Raw genomic sequence first — 20,679 nt, 5'->3', positions numbered from 1 at the left:
TGCAAATGAGAAACAGCAGGGGAAATGAGTCCGGTCAAACACGCTGGAGAGTTGGAGGCGATGCCGCACACTCTCGTCAATCATACTACTCGTTTGTGCTGACGACATCTTTAAACAGTTTGAAGACTCAAGCTGAGCAAGAATTTTATGGCGTTTTTAGCCTCTAATTACAGACAGATTTGGGCGGAGGGGACCAGACATGAGAAATAATGAAAGTCAGAGGACTGAGTATGAAAAGGAAGATCAAACAATGTGTGCGACTGTTCTACTAACCGCCTGCATCTCGTTCATCTCTCTCTGGTATTTGATGATGGTGCTGTTGAGCTTCTCCTTCTCAGACCTCAGCTCCAGCTGCAGCTTCCTGTTCTCCTTTTCCTTTCGCCGCATATCTGTGTCGTTGCCGCGGCGACTGCCTCCGCCACGAACTTCCTTCCTGTTCATGATCTCGGCCAGCTTATTGACGGCCTGCGGAAGGACATGATAAATCCAGATGTTTTTCCTCTTTATTAACTGTTCTCTTGAATGCAGTTGTGACTTAAAAACCCATCTGGCAGTGTTTGTGGTATTTTGTCACTTTTTAAAAACACCCACCTGAGTTTTCAGCGTCCTCTCTGACTGCAGCTGCTTCTCAAACACCTGCTTCATCTGGTTGATCTGCTGCTCCCAATCCTTTGACTTCTCTGTTTCTGAAAAAGAAGAAAAAACATACAAAAATAAATGAATGTAAACACTTATTAACAGAATGTCTTGCTTCTGATAAAACTCTCTATATTATCTTACCTCCTACAGCATCCTTCAGTTTATTGTTCATCTCCTCCTTCTCATTGGCCAGATTGGCGACGTCGCTGGTCAGGGTCCTGTTGGCTTCCTCCAGCTGTAAGCGACAAGAAAAACACATAATAATCACTATATTAAGAGCAATTGTGAGCTTATTTGCTACATCCAGCTGTCCATGTACACCTGAACACAACAATGTATTTCTACACTGTAGAGTAAAAGTTTAACGCCTCTCACCGAACTGATTGTGATGTCCTTATCGGACAGTTCCTGACGGTGGCGGGCCATCATCTCCTTCAGCTCCAGCTCCTTCATTATCTTCTCCTTCTCCAGGTCTGAGTACTGCTCCTCGGCAATAGAGCGCGCCAGCTGCTCTGAGTCAGCCTTAGTCAGCGTGATCTCCAGCTGAGCCGCCAAAGAATCCCTAAAAAAAAAAAGGAAAAACAAGAACACTAAATGAAAGGCTTGGACGGTGAATCGCCTCACAAACACGTAAATGCCAACGTTTCATTCGCACGTGTCAATAAATCGACCTCTAATTCCCTGTTTTGTCTTTGATGTTTGAAGTGCATTAAAAGCAAATATCTGTATTTTTTTAAACAATCAAAGCACCTCTCTTCCTGGTGCTCCTGCAGAGACTGCTGCACATCTTTGTAGAGTTTGTTCCTCTCGTCGCAGTCCTCCTTCAGTTCCCGAACCTGTGTCTTATACAGCGTCTGGAATACACAGGAAGCGAGTCAAACGTCTGCCGTGATGTAAACAGCTTAGTCATTTTATAGCTGCAGTCTATTACAGAGCAGAGACTCACCGAGAAATACTGTTCAGCCTCTAACTGATCTTGTAATTCCTTCATTTGCCCATCTGTGTCTTGTCTTTCTCTGCAGACAAATCAAAAAGTTAGTTTCCATTACTCTTCATCTTCTTCTTGTTTAAATTTGATAGGAGTGCTGGGGGAAAAAAAAGAAGTAAATAAAACGTGAACCTACTTGCGTAGCTCTTGGTTCTGCTTCTCTAAGCTGCGTTTGATGTCCAGCAGGTGATTCATTTCCTGTCTGAGCTGCTTCTCGGACATCCGCAGGGAGCTCAGCTGCTGGTTCTGGGACTTCAGGTCGTTCTGGGTCAGGTTGCGCTTCTGGGTTTCCTGCTCGATCTTCAGTGTGAGGTTCTTCACCTAAAAGGACGGGCAAAAATAAATACAAGTTAATGGTTTTGTAATGTTGAATTAGCCTTTGTTACTGTTTTTCTTGTGCTTCCTTTCTGTACAGCTCAGATTTGACACTGTGTGTTTAATAAGCGGTAGGTTTTGTTTCTGTAGGTGCCATTTAATATCTAAACACACACTTGGCTTTTATCCTGCACAGACCAGACAGAATATGAAGTTAAGTCACCTCCTCGGTGAGGCGGTCCTTGTGTCTGCGCAGCTCGTCAAGTTTCTGCAGAGACTGTTTATAGTCGCAGTCCATCATGCTGCTGTGCTTCTCCAGCTCCAGTATCCTGTTCTCCAGACGCAATTTGGCTGCTCGCTCCTCCGCCAGCTTCTGCTCCATCTCTGGACAGGTTTGAAGGGGGGGTTACACATTTAAAACTTCAAGAACATTTGGATGCTGCATGAGATGATTCTTCTTCCAGACCAAAAAGGTACAAACTGGGATGATGGGACGGTTGAGGTAAACAAGAACAGCTTAAATAGAAAGGAGTGATGTCTTACCCTTCATGGACTCTGACTTGGCGCCCTCGATGGTTACTTTGATCTTGCTCTTGTCTGCCAGCATCGCTCTGGTGGTCTTGTGTGAGGTCTCCTCCTGCTCCAGCTCCTGCTGCAGCACCTTCAACTTGTAGGTCAAATCAATCTCCTTGTTGCTCTTCTCCTGTAACGGAAGAAACGAGGGGCAGAGGTGTTTACACTTCCCAGGCCGAAAGTGAAGATTTGCAAACCTATTTAGGAGTCTTGAATCGGTTAGTATGTTCAGTGTGATGATGTGGTTTCACCTTCTCCAGGTCGGTGAGTTTCTCCTGAAGCTGTCTCTTCTCAGTCTCTCCTTTTGAGAGGACTTGTCTCTGCTGACGTGCGTCCTCCTCCAGACCAGAGATTCGCCCTGCAAGACGGAGCCGAGAAGCATGTTTTAAATAAAATTGGAAACACCCCACGACAAAGGCTTGTAACCTACAGCACACACACACACACACACACACACACACACACACACACACAGTTTTCAATTTCTTGTCCTTCTCTTTGTTGTATGTAGGAGTTGATGTGAGGCCAGATAGACTCGGGCAGTACAAGGCAAACTTCATGGTGTGTGTGTGTCGTTTTTTTCTCTCTCAATGTGCCACAACAAATTTGTTTATATTCTTATATTCACACACGCGTAATCAGCTTCAGGCAACATTTTTAATATTTCTCCAACATCCCCGCTTCCATTTTGAAAAAGCATACAGAAATCTAACTGAGGAGTCTTCATTTTTAAATAAACGCGGAGCCTGAGCAGAAAAACCTTTGGGTGTGTTCACTAAGCTACTGCACGTCGTGACCTCTCCTCAATTAACACAAATCAGATAAAAGCTTTTATATGACAGTTTAAATAGCTCGAGTACTGCCTTCATCAGATTATGCTTGAACTGTTAGCCTTGATGTAAACACACTCCCTTGTACAGTCGAGGAAATGCATGCCTGGAGCTGACCTGTGCTGTGGTGCTGCTACTGTTGCTCTGACCGGCTGCTCACAGGAGGAAAAACTGGTGTTGTTTTGTTCGAGGTCTTTGCATATTTCATATTTACTCTTTCATACTCGTGTTAGTTTAACCTGTGTAACAAAAAGGCAGCATGAGGCTTGTATTTGTTCTTGTTTATGTAATGGCCTTTGTGGCTCTGTAAAAAAAACGCCTCCGGACCAATTTGTTTACAGAAAAGCTCTTATAAAATAATTCAAATCATCTCTCCCTCTCACACACACACACACAAACGCAGTGTGCTGCTCGCTAAATGGATTCTCGCAGGGCTTGAAAGCCTCTTTGGTGGCCTCAGTGTTCGCTGTGGCTTCCCCTAGCTGCTATTTAAAGCTGACAGCGGGAAAATGAGCGGCTGAGATATCACATTTTCATCCGAGGCGTGTAATAGAATTTCCACCTGGTGAAAATACAGGCAACCGCATCTCAAACTCCTTCAGGCAGAGTTTCATACACTAAAGGGGCTTTAAATTTTCCTGTTAATATTCTTCCTGCGACGCCACTATTTCTAACGTTTACCTGGTTTTGGATTCATATTTAGGTGTTCTGGGTCCTCTTTACAGTTTGCTATGGAAAGTTTAATTCTTGCAAGTGTTTGGGAGGAGCACATGTATAAGCACTTGTGTTCTGTGGGTTTGTTAGTCCACTGTTTAAGGGAAATAGGAGATGTGGACCAGTATGACAGAAACACAGTCAAAGTAATGTGTCTATAGAGTCTGATGCCTGAATATCATAAATGTTATAATATTGGATATTACCATGTAAAGTCACAGAATAATGTAGAATCAACACCAATTAAGTATATTTTAATTCAAATACTCAAATACGATTGCATCTTTTTTACTCTGAACACAGATTTTCTCCTGTGAACTACAGATTTCCCAAACAAATCAATTAAAGGTCATTGACTGTCTGCTTGAGAGTCATATTTCCTGTTATGTGCTGATGCCAGTATATCTGCAATAGTCTAATATCGGACAATTTACCAGTCTCGCTCTATTCCTGAATCCTGTGTTCTATACAGTGTTAATGTCACTCACCCATCAGGTCGCTGATGGTCTCTGAGCCCTGACTGTGCTCCCTCCGCTCCGTCTCCAGCGCGGACTGCAGGCTGATGCATTCCTTCTCCAGACTCAGCTTGCTGCGCTCCAGCAGACAGCATTTGTCCTGCAGCTCGCGCACGTTGGCCTCCAGCTGCTGCAGCTGTTTGCTGCTCTCCGTCTGGGTTTTACGGAGCCTCGTAGCCGCCTCGGACTCTGCACGCAGCAACGTGTTGGCTTCTTCCAGCTAACGGAGACGACAACTGGGGTTATACAAAAGCCTTTACATGAACACTTTATGTATGACTAAGTGCAACAAACTGACTTGAACACATGACACTGTGCTGTAGACGAGCCACACACAAGACAACTTGATCTTTGACCAAGTGCTTAAATAAAGGAGAAAAAGATTGATTGCAGAGCATACACATGATATTATACACACACAGATTTCTAAGCCCCAGTTTAGAGGCATCTAGATTAAATACAATTCTGTTTATGAAAGCTTATTAATACCACAATAATATATACCTACCATAAAAAATAAAGTGCACTGCAATACAGTGTTTGTAACCTTATAACTCAAAAATCATAAAGACAAAGAGCTTCACAAAAGCTAATTTAATAGCCTATGATGTTCATTTGTTTACTTTTCTCTAACAGCAATCATTTATGTGCTTTTAAAACAGGAAGCAGCTCTTTGTGAAATGAAACCTCTCTAAGCCACGTACGAGCTCCTCCCCACACCCCCAGAACCTGAAGCAGTGGTTGGGAGAAGAACCAACTTCCTCCCTCTGTGGTGCACCTGCATCGCCGAGGCGCAGTTTAACAGGAAGCACTCTGAGCCTCACCCAAGGGCGTTACACTCGGCGGCCGGCATAACCAATTTCTCAGACAGCTGGCATCAATCTCAGAACTACCACAAATGCTTTCCCACAGACATCGGCAGGAAACGTCCACTTCACACCGTTTGTACCAGCGGGCCGGCCTCCAGAGCGCCATATGACATCAAAGGGTGCAAGCGTTCTGCAGGCGGCTCGGGACTGGAAAACGGACATGGAGTGTGTACTCCCCCCAGATATTGTGGCTACAGCATTCTAGCCAGCCATGGCTAGCATTCTGTGGTCTGCTAGAGCCAATCTGGCATATGTTGTGGAATAGATAGTACCACGGGAAGATGGTGCTGAAAAAGCTTATGAAAGGAAGAAGATCAAGTACTCTGGACTGGCAACTGAAGCTGCCCAGACCAATATTCTCCCTGTGGAAGTAGGATACATCTACAGCCAGTGTATTGAGGAAAATAGGGATGGGGGGGTTGGCTCCTTTCAACAAGCAATCAAGTTCTAGTCAAATGTAGCAGAAAAACAGTATCTGGATTTAGATTAAAAGGAAAGGCAACAACTTGGAGATGAAGACAGGAGGGTATCCAAGTCCTCTTAGCTTTCCTGACTCAGTGCCTAAGTGTGTGAGGGACTGACCTGTTTCTGAAGGTGGATGTTCTTCTCGTTGGAAATGTGGGAATTCTGGTTTTTTTTCTTCAACTCATCCAGCTGGTCTCGAAGGCCGTTGACTGCACAACACAGCAGAATGCACACAGATATATTAAGAGCTATTCTTTTTCAATTAACTTATTATTTTAGAATTTAAAAATAGTTATTCTTTGAATTAACTTTTTTATACATGCTCTACAGCAGACGTGACGTTTAAGCTCATCACAAATTCCCAACACTTGAAAAGAGAGAAAAAAATCCTTTTCTTACAGGATGTGTTTTTTACTTAATTCTTAATTATTTATAATATTTACACAGTTTAAAAAAGTATCTTTGACCAGGTGATGGCAGTGTTATCCACTTTATATCAGCCTGTAAACTTCTATCAAAACTCTTTTTAATTCATAGGGGAAAAGTTAGGAAAGGAAGTAAAGAAAGATGATTGTGATGATTTAACATGACATCTTCTCGTCTTAATATTTGTGACCACGTGCCCTCTTTTTACAAAGCTATAAAGTTTTGGACCGTGAGTGTGTGCGTTTATGTCACCTTCGTTCTCCAGACAGCGCTTCCTGTCGGCCTCGCTCTCGGCCTTGCGGTGGCTCTCCATGCTCTTGTGCTGCAGCAGGGCTTTCTCTCTCTCCAGCTGCCTCATGCTCGACTCTAGATTCTTCCTGCTGCTCACCTACAAAATCATTTAATCATTCAATATGTTGTTCGACATGTCCTACAGGGCTACTTTCACACCGCTGTGATTTCATAACTGGCTTTATGAGAAACGGTTCCCAGAGAATCAAACTGCGTCTTAACACGCCGTTGTTAGAATTTGGAAAACGGCTCCAAGGTGAACCTCGCTGGATACGACACATTCAACCGGAACACGGTCGAGTGAATATGAGAAGGCATTACTTAAATACGTTTGGTGGGAACAGCCATGAAAATCAGTGAAGAGGATGGAACTTGTGCGGTCCCGGAGGGGGGAAACTGGGTCGTTGCACCAGCAAATATTAAAAAGGCAGAAGACAGAAATATTTCCAGTGAACTCCAACAGTAACCGCTGTCTGTGATGTGAATGTCCTCACTGTGGTTTCAGAGTTATTAACCCACCTCTTCCTCGAGTTCTTTGGAGATTTTGTCGAGGCGACCGGTGGCAGCCCTGCAGAGAGGAAAAGAGGTCAACATTTATGAGAACTTTGACAATCAGGGTCACCGTGCTCAATTGTTAGGGGAACAAAAAAAAGGATGAAATGTAGTGTTTCTGCAGACTCTGTACCTGTATTTGTGCTCTACATCCTCTTTGACCTGCTTCTGATTATTCAGCTGCACCTCAAAGTGGTGAAGTTTCTTCTGCATTGCTGCCCACTGTGAAGAGGAAACATTCACAGGTGACTTACAGGACTAAACAAATACTCAAGTTTAGCAACCTTTATGTCATGTCACCCATCTTTCCTGTGACTCAAGCATGTCTGATGTTATGAAACAATTTACATAACTGACAGACAGAAAAAACCCCATCTGAAATTAACTTCAGTTCATCTTTCAACTCACACTAACAGAGGAAAACTTGGGCACAGCTGAAGAAGCTGTAAACATTGTCATATGAACGCCTTATAAGTTATAATGACTATGTTAGCAAACGGTTGCTTATTTACATATCCATCTCAGATATGGAGCAACATTAGCATTCATTTGGATTTGAGTCACCGAGCAATTCAAATACAATAGTCACTATTTTTAGATTTTTTTTGTTTTATTTTGTTTATCCTAACCAACTCCTGAGGGGAATACCTGCCTCTTTAACTGCTAAACGTTCCACTGTGTTCACCAGCTATTCGTTCACTTTTTTTTTGGCCAGGGTTAGGTATTGTGCCGTAGGTTTATCAGAGCTTTTTCACTGTAAACAGCTGCTGATGAGAGCAGTGAGACTGAACCAAAACAGTAAAGATGTGGGCTGTAAAACTAAAAAACAGTGAGGCCTCAGGTGATCATTCTCTGTGTTTTTGTGTACATGAATTGTAATGCTTGATGGATCGTTAACATAAAAATATTGATTATAGCAGCTTTAAAGTTTTGACTAGAACATGGAGGATAAGTACTTTCAAATTAAATATAACACTAGTATCTGGCACTAGCACTTTGCCAATTTTTACAGAGGATTGTAGCTTTTTCTGGGCTATTCCTTCAAATTATATTGTGATAGGGGCAGTCTTTCCTCCAGTAAGGATTTAACAAGACTACTTAATAAGGGTTCCCCAGATTAGCTTTTAGCTCAGCTTTCAGCTTCTAACTCTGAAAGCTGCTTCTGTGCAGCTAAGAACGCTGAAATTCTACCAAAGCACATCATAAATAACAGGATCAGAGAAAATAAATCCTCTTTAGAGTCATTTCCATTATAAACTTGACTGACTTGTGAAGCTGAACTGATCAATAGGCCTGTTCTCTGTGGAAATGTCAAACGCTGTCTCGCTTATTAACTTCCTGTGAAGCCTGGGACGGACAGTGTAACTGTGGCGTCCCGAGCTGCAGCTGACAAACACACACCTCTTATTGTGTGCGAGTGTGTGTGCGAGTGTGTGTGTGTGTGTGTGTGTGTGTGTGTGTGTGTGTGTGTGTGTGTGTGTGTGTGTGTGTGTGTGTGTGTGTGTGTGTGTGTGTGTGTGTGTGTGAGAGAGAGAGAAAATGAAAGTACCCACCTCTCCTTTTGAATTCTCATGAGTGACCGAGGTGTTGTTGGAGGTGTTTAGTAATCTGAGGAAGGAAATGAACAGGCGGAAATATAAAAAAAAGCTGCAATACGTGTTTACTGTATGTGTGAACTGTATATTTTGAGGTCAAAACAGCCACAAACGCTGATGACATACTGGTCTTCTTTGAAATAGGTGAAGCCAACAAATGGTAACTGATTTCCGACGAAGGCCTTAGGCGTGGGGAAAGTTTCTACGTCGCCTTTGTCGTCCTCGATTTCGTCAAAGTTACTGGTGTCTATGTCGCTGCTCAGCTCTGGGACCACGGGGGCAACAGCTGAGAAACGGAAAGAGAAAGAGAGGAAAAAGGCAAAGTGTGAAAAGGGAAGTGCTGTGTAAACACAGCTGCAGTCTAATGAATCATGTGGTCATATAATCTAATACAACCTCTGCTCCCATTGTTGTTTAGTACGTGAAGCAAATAAAATATTTTATAGTGGAGGCGAGGCCGCTTGTTGATACTGACTGTCTCTCAGGGTTTCGAAGGTCCACTGGTCGTTCTTGAAGAAAGGGTGTCGCTTGATTTCCTCCACGCCGTTCCTGCCCAATCGCACCTCCCTCAAAACAAAGACTGAATGAGCTGTGGGGCAATGATTCAAGCTACCCTTTGTCTTCTTTTTAATGGAAAACATGACCTGCTGATACATATTCTTGCAATTGAAAGTCAATAAATCAAATCCTGAGTAAAATATATGGACTTCCTAAATCACATCATCAGTATGTGTATGTTATGTAATTTCTTCGTGTCTCAGCTCTTTATACCTGTCAGTCAGGAAGGCGCAGATGATGTTCTTGGCATCTTTGGAGATCTCCACATCATCGGGGAAGTTGAGGGAGTTTTTATGGTCCATGATCTTACTGTAGGTTCCCACCAGAGAGTCAGCGTAGAACGGCGTGTCACCTGACAGCAAACACAGGAAGTTATAGCCATGCTGAAAAATAGATTTACATTCTCTCCACTCGTCTCATGAACTAGCTTTGAGAGATGTTCACTGACCGACAAGCATTTCAAAGATGAAGACTCCTACGGACCACCAGTCGCACTCTCGCCCGTAACACCCGTCTCCTCCCTGGGATTTCAGCACTTCGGGAGAGATGTAGTCCGGAGTGCCAACCGCTGTGTCACAGTGCACCATGCCGGTCTGTAACAGAAAGCCATGGAATCAATATCCAGCAGAATCTTAAAAGCACGTTATGATATTGCAGTCTTCGATCGGGTTACTCGGCTCATATTAAGACGATTAATGGATATTAATCTCAAACATACAACTGACTGATAAGAGCTGGAAGATGTACAATTGCAAAATTTGATGCTGATTTGTCACATTTAGGATGGGAATTTAGGATCTCTGCAGCAGGAATTTATGAAACCAACCAACAGTGACCTATAACAGTGTATATAAGCTACAGATCAGAGCTCAACGGCTGCTGCTCTATCTGCATTTTCTGCTTGTCGAAAAAAAGGGTTTCGTGCTGTGCTGCTTTGTTTCCATACCAATATGAATATTTTTGGCATTAACACATGTGAGCTGCTGGCAGTAGAAATACAATATTTCCCAGAAACGCGGGCACGCTGCTGCACTGAGGTTTTCCGTGTCACTCACAGAGTCCATCTTCATGCAAGTGCCGAAGTCGGCCAGCTTCAGGTGTCCGAGTCTGTCAAGCAGCATGTTGTCCGGCTTGACGTCGCGGTGGATGAAGCCCATGGAGTGAATGGCGTCCAGGGCCATTACCACCTCCGCCGTGTAGAACTTGGCCCATTTCTCCGGCACGTCGTAGGTGCTGGTGAGGTTGACCAGGTCGCCTCCTGGCATGTACTCCATCACCATGTAGAGGTAGTGCTCATCTTGGAAGGCACAGCACAACTGAACAGGCCAACACATAGCATCTCTTAATAAGAAACCAACAGTGATCTCAAACCAAAATCTGAATGTAAGAACTAGAAATATTAAAAACAGCTGATCAGTGATTTAAATATCATACCTGCACGACCCAGGGACTGTTGGCGAAGGCCATGATGTCCCTTTCTTCCCAGAAGAAGGCTGAATCTGAGCGCTTGATCATCTCAAACTTGCTCAGCAGCTTCATGGCGTATACCTTCTTAGAAGGTTTATGTCTGACCTGAGTGATGGAGGTGAACAGTGATTAAGAGTTAGTAGAGTGTCTAACTTTGATCCAGACATAGTGTTAAATTAAAGGATACACAACTGCACGCTGCATAAAAGAAACAATCAAACCAGATCATTTCATATTCTTATTCAACATTGTACAACATATTTATAAGGTAGTCAACTGAAAAATTCTGTAATATAATTACATTGATTTTACATGTGGCCTTTCAGAAAAACACCTTTGTTTAGACTGTTAAAAAAAATCAAGAAAAAAAAAAAGAAACAAACAAACCTCTGATTATGATTACTCACCAGTTGTACCTCACCAAATGCCCCTCGACCAATGACTTTAACTCTGTCAAAGTCTTCAGACTTCATCTGTAGGTCTCGAACTTGTCTTATAACTGCATCATCTGAGTAGAAAAGAGAACAAAGCATCTGTGAATAACGTAGTGAATTTACAGTTATAATAAGGTTCAGCTCACTGGGGCACAAAAACCACTTACATCTGTTTAAGAAGGTGTCGATGTTTTTGTTCTTGCGTAGTGCAGGGTAGTCTAAGTCCAGGACCAGGGCATTTATGGAGTCCTGCAGAGAGAGAAAGAAAGAAGAATCCATCAATCAAATAATCTTCAGATTCATCTTGAAAAGGATGAATGACGGTGACAAATATTATGACTGAAGGGCTGAAAATGTCACATCACAGCACAATTGGTCATCAGACTGAGGTCACACTGATCTTGCAATGTTTAAGATGTCGGCATTAACAAATAACTGCAATTAATATTAAAAAAGGCACAAATGTGTTGCTTAATTGATTGTTCATAACACCTATAAGTCTTTTGAAGCTGAGCAGCTGATGAAGGTGATCTTGTCTATTGTAACACATTCTTCACACTGAGCCATACGTGTTGATCAAAACCAGTTATGTCACACTGAAACTCGCTGTGGTTCAATTAACACATGTAAACTTAAACACCAACCGAGATATTTGTTCTCTATTCATCAGAATTTCAGTGGTGCGTGATTACAACCAACGTGTTGATAGTCTGAGTTCACTTTAAACTTACGTTACTTGTTTACTCAGTTAAATTCATGTAGACTCGTGACAGACGTCATGTATTAACGATTTTGCAAAAGTGTGAACATCTGATAATGCCACAGTAAAGAGGAAATGTGTCACCGACTAACTTACACTATTGATGACAAGTGACCACAAAAAAGAGAAAAGAATAAAAAAAGATGCTCAGACTCGAATTAACAAAACATTAAGTGAAAGCAACCAGTAACAGCAGCAAGCCTGCATTGACATTTAATGTGAATCTAACAACGATGCCTGCATTTTTAAGGGAGAGTTTAATTTTCTGTATAGCCTCTCATCACCGTGCAGAACAAAAACTGTTCCACATCAGTGCACACAGCGAGTCGAGTCTGAGTGAAAACTAACAGCTTCGCCCCAGCGTTTCATTCAACAGCGATGGAGTTGACTGACTGCATACACAAACAGAAAATGCATGCAAAGAAAAACAGTTTGGACTGAACAAGAGAGAGAGTAACAAAGAGAGGATGACTAATTTTGCCATCGGCAGCTGCCTCGATTCTATCAATGATATTCATCTGTTAACAAATGATAAACACACTGTTTGCTGCGACCTTTTAGAAGCAGTCCATCAGAAAGAGATGATGTCACACAGTATGAAGTCACTGCATTTAACACGCTGATTATCATGTGGTTCTTTTTTTCCATTTATATCCGATGTTAGAAACTTCTCTTTTTATGGGGGATCCGTGTTAACATCAGCTGTCTGGAAGTTTCCTATAAAAGCTGTCACTCAGGCTGTAAAGTCAACACATTTGTTTTAAGAAGGAATCCAAAGAATAGCAAAAGAATGAACCATATGTTCTGGGATGTGTATGAAAGAGTTTTTTTTAGTGAACAATCTGTCCATAGGCCTGTCACGATAACTACTTTTTTGGATGACATATTGTCTCAGAAATAATCGCGATAAACAATACTTTCATTTGAAGATCATTTAAAACCACTGATATAATGATAATATAATAGTATAATAATGCAAGGGGGACGAGGGGTGGGATTGGAGAGTGGGTGCTATGCTTCTGTAAAAACACAGACTGTCATTATGAGTCGAGACAGAGTTATTTACCTTTAATTCCATATACTACGATACAATACTATTACAATAGGTCAATAATGTAATAATTGTGACAGGCCTATGTGTCCACCTGCTGTACTTTTTGCAACCTTCAGATCCCTAAACTGTGCTCCTGTATGTGCAATCACACCTGACACCAGTCCTTGCAGACTCAATGCTGCTATGCTTTGAGAAACTGTGTGTGTGTGTGTGTGTGTGTGTGTGTGTGTGTGTGTGTGTGTGTGTGTGTGTGTGTGTGTGTGTGTCGCAACAGTCTGAGCAGAAACAGAGGTTTGAGAACTAAAAGTTGCAGCAGCATAATAATATTAGGTCAGCGGAGTTCAAGCTGACGATTTGTAGTATTCACTCATTCTATAGCGGTACATAGTTTGACCCCTGGGGGCGATGTAGGGAAACCGTTAAATAAGCAAAAAAGACAGACTGATGCAAAGCCCCTAATCGTTACAGTGTGTAACAACGAGGAAGTCATCTATCAACATTTGTCAGCTATGCATTCCTGAACGGTCAATGAGGAGCAGTCTGAAACACTTGGACCGAGCCAAACGTTACAACAGAAGAAGAACACAAGAACCCCAGTTTGACCCAGTGGGATAAACTGGTTTCCTTCAAACTTGTCTTCCAATGAGATTTTTCTTCGCCCCTGTTTTTCTTTCTCCTCTTCTCTCCCATCATTAAAGTTCTGGACAGGATGGCACAATTGCTTTTACGTCTCCCTCGCTTCCTCTCTGCTAATTTTTCCTCTGTTTTTTTTTCTTTTTTTTTTCCTTCTGTCGTCTGGTTTGCCCTTTTTTCTTATCTAGCTCTTCTCTTCCCTCCATCGCTCCCCGCTCGGCTGCAGCGATCTGCACACTCTGTTTCATCATCTCGGCTTCACTTCCCCATTAAAGGACTGACCTCACACAAAACTACTATTTAAGGGAAAAAAAATACACGCGCTGGGGGCTCGTTTGGAAGTGCACGCGCAACCCAAAAAAAAAAAAAGGATCTCCCCACACGAGCGCGGTAATACAGGAAATGATCCACCCCACCCCACGGCTGGCAGATAATTTCACTGTGTCATGAAGCCAGTCCCTGTGTGCAAGTCATTTCCTCTGAGGTAGCATTCTACTGCTACTACTGCTGCTGCTCTGCATTCAGCTGCGGACCAGACAGAAGAAAAAAGCACAACATATGCACGGCAGCTACAGGTATATTACCACGTTTAAACTTCACGCAGTACATGTAAGCTGTTTGATTTAGTTAAAACATCCTCAAAACTGACAGGAAGTGCGCCAGCCGCCTCTGAAATGAACGCCCAATCATTTCTGGGCACTCGTCCACCTCGCACACACACACACACACACACACACACACACACACACACACACACACACACACACACACACACACACACACACACACACACACACACACACACACACACACACACACACACACACACACACACACACACACACACACACACACACACACACACACACACACACACACACACTGCATGTCGGTGATGTCTGAGAGTTTTGCTGAGGTCAAGCTGTAAAGGTCAGGTTACATGACTGTAACATGGTTAACACACACATTTTTAACATTTTATTATTTATTATTATCATCTGAACAATAAATCATTGATAAAGTCCTTCCAAAGTACGTTTTACCTCAGCCACATGTTGCTGTGCATTACATGACTGATTGTTATACAATAACTGCACCTCTAAATTATAACAGGCTATATTTAGAGCTTTTTATATTCTTTCTCATACCTGTCAGGCATTATTTTAAATGCCTCTTCGTCACAGTGCGTGATGCCAGCGGTACATTTATCACGCTGTGCATCAAAACAGCAGATTCTCTGATCCCCCGCCTACTCAAGTCTGGGGGATTTCGTACATGCACAGTAGCTGTCTGAACAAACCTACAGCCCTTACATTTCGTCAAGGGACACGCCTTTACCGGAAACGATGCCCCCCCCCCCCACCCATTTCTCCTCCGTGGTGATGAGCGTGTCACAACCACTGAAGACTTTGGATTGGTTCTGTAGTGCGGGGGTTGTTCGTTTTTTTTAAAACTCTAATTATTTCCAGCCAGCTTTTAACATCGAAAACCTGGGAGATTGTCCTCGGTCTCTATGAGTGGAATGAGTCATTTAACAGCAATGCTACAGCTCTAATATCATTTTCATATGCGATAGGTGTTAAATAAATCATGCATTTAGTTTACATTGCTGTTAAAATTGTAAATAAACGTGTCATTTTCATGTAGGTCAGTGCTTTTATGAGAAATGTATGATGCAGATTTATTAGTTGAAGTTACTGATTTATTGCTGTTATCATTTAAAGTAGAGCCAATTCAAAATTATGACCAGGATGCTTTAAAGTCTTTCTAAAATTACCTCAAACCTATTTTGGCATTTCTATCCTGCAGCTATCGTCCTTATGCCGGGTGAGTGCTGGTGAAAAATCGAGTCTGGTAATTTTGGCAAATGAAATCAGTGAGACAGTCAGAGCTGTCTGCATGACGCGGCTGATTTCTTAGAAGCGACTAAGCGAACCAAGAAAACCACAGGGTGTTCTTCAGGCTTCTTGAAGTGAGAAGCAGGTTGAAATGAAAGCCTGATAGTGTGAGGACAGTCACGTCATGCAGCTGGGACAGGTCACATCTGCTTTTCAATCAATCCGATGCCTGAACAACACAGTTTGAAAGCGAACAGAGATCAAGTGTCAATAAATAGTTCAGAGGTGTTAAGTGTTTTGTTGAGGAGTAGGTCAGCGTGGAAGGCAGTGATCCATAAATCACCTATTATATAAGTATTATTACACTGCGAAGTTTGGCGTGTTATAATCCCAGAAATAACAATAAAGCAGTGTGGCTAGCGGAGGATGTTGGTGCGCTGTCTCAAAATGTTTAAATTATATACACAGAATCAAACAAGCTGGCCCAAACAAATCGTTGAAAAGAACAAAAAGAAAATGGTATCAAATGTTGGAACAAATCACAATGAATTAGAATTAAAACAGAGTGTGCAATCATGGATGCAGAGTGACTGTTAGACAACTAAGAAAAACATGTCCAGACACAGACCGGACATAGAAACAGGCCATCACGGACACAACAGACGACCAGTAAAATATGTTCAGTATTGTCAAACACTAACAGAAAAAAAAGCCTTGTACTTTATTATATTTGATATGATTATTGATATTTTTAAAAAGAGAAAAAAGTCTTTCACGATATTATATATGATGTTTGATATTTGCATATTGTATTTTTTATCAGTAATCATCTGTCAATGTTAGTCATCTTCTGCACATGTCATGCCAATAAATTTAAAATTATTTAAATAGAATTTGAATTGAATCAGAGTGAAAGAGGGTCCAGTTTCACACATTTCCAACTTTGGACATGAAAAAGTTGACAGAATGCGTTTGCTTGTCAGTTGCCATGAGAAAACACAAAGTAAACACGGTGATACAAGGCTTGGACTCGCTACAGGAGTGTAACAAACATTCCCTATCTATAAACTGGAGTGCACAGTGACATATTATTACTTCCTCTGTCATTTCTACATCTCTCCGTTAAACAAGATGAGTCAAGTGTGGACTAAGGATAAATAAATAAATACATGTTGCCTTGGTGATGAAGAGGAGGAGCCGGCGGCTCGGAGCATCTCTGCGGTAGGAAAAGTAGGGAAATAATATCTGTGGATCTCTATGAGAGACAATTGTTTTGTTTTGCTTTTTTGCAAATCAAACTGCACCTCAGAATTATTTGGTTTATTTTGGAGCGAGCCACACACACAGGGGAGAGGAGGGCAGTCAAAGCAGCATGTAGAGAGAGAGAGAGGTGTCAGCTGGGTATGGTCTATGATGACAGTATTTCTCTAAAGCGTGGAGGAGGACATATTTTTGGTTTTTGATTTAAAATGCTTTATTTGAACACATTTGCAGACATCACTATTTGCAGAGATCCTGCAGGTCACATATAATAAACTGTTTAGTGCTCCAAGGCAGCTGCACATTTTTAAAAATCTAATTTAATGATTTTTAAGACCTTTTTAAGACATTGACAGAGAAAACTTAAAGGTGCAGTGTGTAGAATTTTGTGACCTCTAGCAGAATGGACTAATATTCATAAGTATGTTTTAATAAGTGTATAATCACCTGATTACTTTACCATGTAAAGTAATCAAATTAATGTCCCACTGTTATGCTTTACATTAGATAAATCTCTATGTCGCAAACCCTCCTTTAAGACACATGTATATTACAGTATATGTACCATTTCTTCCAAGTCCATTAAATCTGTTAACTCCAGCCATGCAGTCACACTAAAAAACATTATTATCCAGATTCTAGCAACTATCAGAAACAACAGTCTGTGCCTGCTCTGAACCCTCCTGGCTGAGCATCATCCACACTGCTTTATGTACTTCTTTAATCTTGTTACTTCATGAGTGCAGGCGGTCTGTAGAGAAACCATCGAAACCTAAGCAGATAAACAAAGAACTGGACTAGTCTGGACCGATTCCCCACCCAAGACCAAACCATATTTTAAATACGTGAATCCTGCGGGGAGCCATTTCTCATGCAACTAGACATCACCTCAAAATTTAAGACCTTCCATAATCAAAAATAAGACTTTTTAAAGACATTTTATGAGCTAAATTCCAAAAATCTTACTCAAAACTTCTTAAGGAACTACAGGAACCCTGTGCATGCTGCTCTTCTCATATGCATTACTGTATAAAAAATTAAAAAAATGCCAACAGGACTCTGGAGGACATTTCTCAGCTACTCAGTCAGAGCAGCTATTAATAAATATTAAATAACTGACAAATGTCTGGGGAAGTGTAAACCTGCATCAATAATTTAAACTTGAATACCTTTGACATAACTGGACCTGTTCCAGCAGCCACAGAGCCTCTCTTCCATGTCCGCAGTAATGTTTGCTTCATTTAGATCAAAGAGAGTTTTTTTAAAAGTCACAATCGATCTAAATAATTACAAACCACAGTGTCAGGTCCTATAGCACAGCCTGATGTATAAGACTCTTCCCTGCACATTTACAGGAACAGACTTACAGTAATGTCTTCCTGAGCTGATAGGACTATCTGCCCAGTTCAGCTTATCAGTATGAGTTGTTATGTGTCTATTAGATAGCACTTCAGCATTTTATCTCTGCTATACTGTAATCCAGCCCATGAGTTATGGATGGTTGCTTAGCAACTCCTGCAAAATACAGAGTTGAGAACAGTTGAAGCTACAGAGAAACAGCAGGCAACAGTTTTATAAGTGTTGGGTTTCAGCACGTTCTATTATTTTCAGTTTTATTTACCCGACCTGCTGTTGACATTACCGAGCTGTCGCTCTCTCTTTGCCTGTTTCCACTCTTTATCACCCAATAAAAAGCCACGTGGATCCACCACTCAGGAATGTGATGATATTAAAAGGGGGACTAAACAGAGAGAGGAATAACCCAACTATTCACAGCCGTTCACGTCACAAACTGTCCTCGCTCCGTTTGCAATCTTTTATCCCCCCTCTAAAAAAAGAAAAGAAAACTCTCTTCCTCCCCACCTACCCATCTCATCACTCTGCATGTGGAAGAGAAAACAAGCTGCGCTGCTGCTCTGGGCTTTAAAAGGATTGAGCACAAAGTTAATGTTTTGATTGAATTCCAGCAGTTTTAAAAATAGTTTTCGGGATAAACGGTGGGCCGGGCAGAGAGCGAGGGGGGACCGTGCCAGGCAGGGCCCGTAAACTCTCCAAGTAAGACGCAACGGCAGGAATCCTGCAGAGGCTCGCAAATAGCACAGCTAATGTCCCCGTAGGGAATAACAAGGGTATGTTTTACTCTTGCATTTGACAGATTTCTGTCCCATGCTCCTGTGCCCTATGCATTTTTGGCACCAGGGCTTTATTATAAAATATACTGAGGAATGTGCCAGGAAAAACAGCCAAAGGGAGGACTGCATGCACATAAAGTCCTTCTGTACATTAACCTTAAACTCAACTTGCTAAATGACCGTAATCATGTTCCACAAGACAGAAAACATGGAGAGTGTGAAGGAATCATTACAGCTGCAGCTCAACCAAAGAACAGTGCAGGTTTCCTCATTATTTTCATCATCAATAATCCAACCTCAGGGTCACTAAGGGCTCCCAGGAACATTAAAAAGCGATAAGAGAGAAAACTAATATTTCACAAACATAATTACATATAGTTTACTTAGTTTCCTCAAATTTGAGTTCCTTTTTTTTTCTTGTTATACTGTATATTTTCCTCTCTTCAGGCCTCAAATGAAACTATCGAACAGAGCAAAATCAGTCTTTGGTTGAACTGCTCATAATTCATTCATTCAGTCCGTAACCTGTGCCGACATGGTCACAAGGAGATATTGCTTCATTTTAAGAGGTCATAAGACAATAACAGTTGGGAACCACTGTATTAACCTACAGATGATTTTACTGATGTCAGTAAACAGGAAAAGAAAACACCCTCACCAGTTCCCAGAGCTAAAAATTACATCTTAAATGTCTGGTTTTGTCTGGAAAAACAGTTCAAGAGCTAAAGATATTCAGCTTAACAGCAAAGAAGTGCACGAGAACCAGATAATATTCACATTTGAGAAGCTGGAAACAGTGAAATTTTGCTTCAAACGATTGATTTATGTGTTTATTCTTAATTATTCAGGTATTTTTGTTATGTAATTCTTTATCTGAGGCCATTCCTGCCATTTCATAGATATGGTGGGCCGTCCTGCTATAGCGGACCACTAGAACTACAGTGATTTGTTGGGTTTCGGTGAAGTTAAAGTTTCCTTATCTTTTTAATACTTTGGCATGAACGTGCTTACATTTGTATGTTTTCTTTTTAATATATTGGCATAAAACACTAAAACACTGCTGGAAACAAACTCTACCCCACACAAACTCACACATACACATGCATGGGAAAGGAAATAAAAGCTGCATGAACTCTCTGACAATCCTTAGCTGTTTAGTAATGTTTTGCATTGTTCTGCTGCTGCCTGTGCACAATGCAGCTTTTTTGCGTTGCTAAGATCGAGTGAATAACGTGTTTGCTTGTGAAAATGAACGCAAACGTGTGTCTGTGAGTGCCCAGGCCTGTGCATACAAATGTACATGTGTGTGTGTGTAGGAGTTTTGTGTTTCACCAGCAGGTTGTGATGGAATGATAACACTGTGCGCCAGATGGATGCAGCGTTATGCGTGGGAGCCTCCTGTTCTCCTCTCTCACTGCTGTGCTGTTGCTCTGCTCACACCCTCGTCTGAATCTGAAATACACTGACACTCAGGTATCAGCTGCTTTCTTCTACACAAAACAAAAGCCCACGCCCTGTTGTGTGAACACTTTGCGCACGCACGATAACAACAGATCTCAACAACAGGATTTGTGCTCTGAGCCGCTGTGCGACCGCAGCACGCCTTGCACAACGCCATCCACATCCTCGTCACTTTGATCGGTGATGGAAGTGAAAGTTCCCCAAGAGGTCAAATCTTCCACGATGTAGAGAGAGAGATGAAATATCCACAAACTATGCACAAAGATTAAAAGTTCAAGCACTCTCTTATCAACCAAGGCCCAACATGTTT

General features: G+C 41.8%; 1 protein-coding gene across 3 annotated transcripts in view; it reads right to left on the bottom strand.

Moving 5' to 3' along the window:
• The window catches only part of rock2a (rho-associated, coiled-coil containing protein kinase 2a), a 34,436-nt gene that overhangs the window by 4,916 nt on the left and 8,841 nt on the right, over positions 1-20,679 (bottom strand). For all 3 annotated transcript variants that reach the window (XM_062439722.1, XM_062439723.1, XM_062439724.1), the window contains exons 2-25: positions 11,399-11,480; positions 11,205-11,305; positions 10,765-10,902; positions 10,386-10,646; positions 9,779-9,923; positions 9,544-9,682; positions 9,248-9,339; positions 8,899-9,058; positions 8,731-8,785; positions 7,311-7,399; positions 7,145-7,193; positions 6,587-6,722; positions 6,026-6,117; positions 4,548-4,794; positions 2,767-2,873; positions 2,486-2,645; positions 2,166-2,326; positions 1,764-1,948; positions 1,586-1,655; positions 1,390-1,493; positions 1,015-1,201; positions 781-874; positions 592-686; positions 274-465 (exon numbers count right to left, since the gene is read on the bottom strand). In XM_062439722.1, coding sequence (XP_062295706.1) covers positions 274-465; positions 592-686; positions 781-874; positions 1,015-1,201; positions 1,390-1,493; positions 1,586-1,655; positions 1,764-1,948; positions 2,166-2,326; positions 2,486-2,645; positions 2,767-2,873; positions 4,548-4,794; positions 6,026-6,117; positions 6,587-6,722; positions 7,145-7,193; positions 7,311-7,399; positions 8,731-8,785; positions 8,899-9,058; positions 9,248-9,339; positions 9,544-9,682; positions 9,779-9,923; positions 10,386-10,646; positions 10,765-10,902; positions 11,205-11,305; positions 11,399-11,480 — 3,141 coding nt within the window. The remainder of the gene's footprint in view (positions 1-273; positions 466-591; positions 687-780; positions 875-1,014; positions 1,202-1,389; positions 1,494-1,585; positions 1,656-1,763; positions 1,949-2,165; positions 2,327-2,485; positions 2,646-2,766; positions 2,874-4,547; positions 4,795-6,025; positions 6,118-6,586; positions 6,723-7,144; positions 7,194-7,310; positions 7,400-8,730; positions 8,786-8,898; positions 9,059-9,247; positions 9,340-9,543; positions 9,683-9,778; positions 9,924-10,385; positions 10,647-10,764; positions 10,903-11,204; positions 11,306-11,398; positions 11,481-20,679) is intronic.

This window comes from Scomber scombrus, chromosome 19, assembly GCF_963691925.1.
Source record: "Scomber scombrus chromosome 19, fScoSco1.1, whole genome shotgun sequence".
Lineage (NCBI taxonomy): Eukaryota > Metazoa > Chordata > Actinopteri > Scombriformes > Scombridae > Scomber > Scomber scombrus.
The sequence above is the reverse complement of the archived record's forward strand: the minus strand, read 5'-3'. Positions and strand labels throughout refer to the sequence as shown.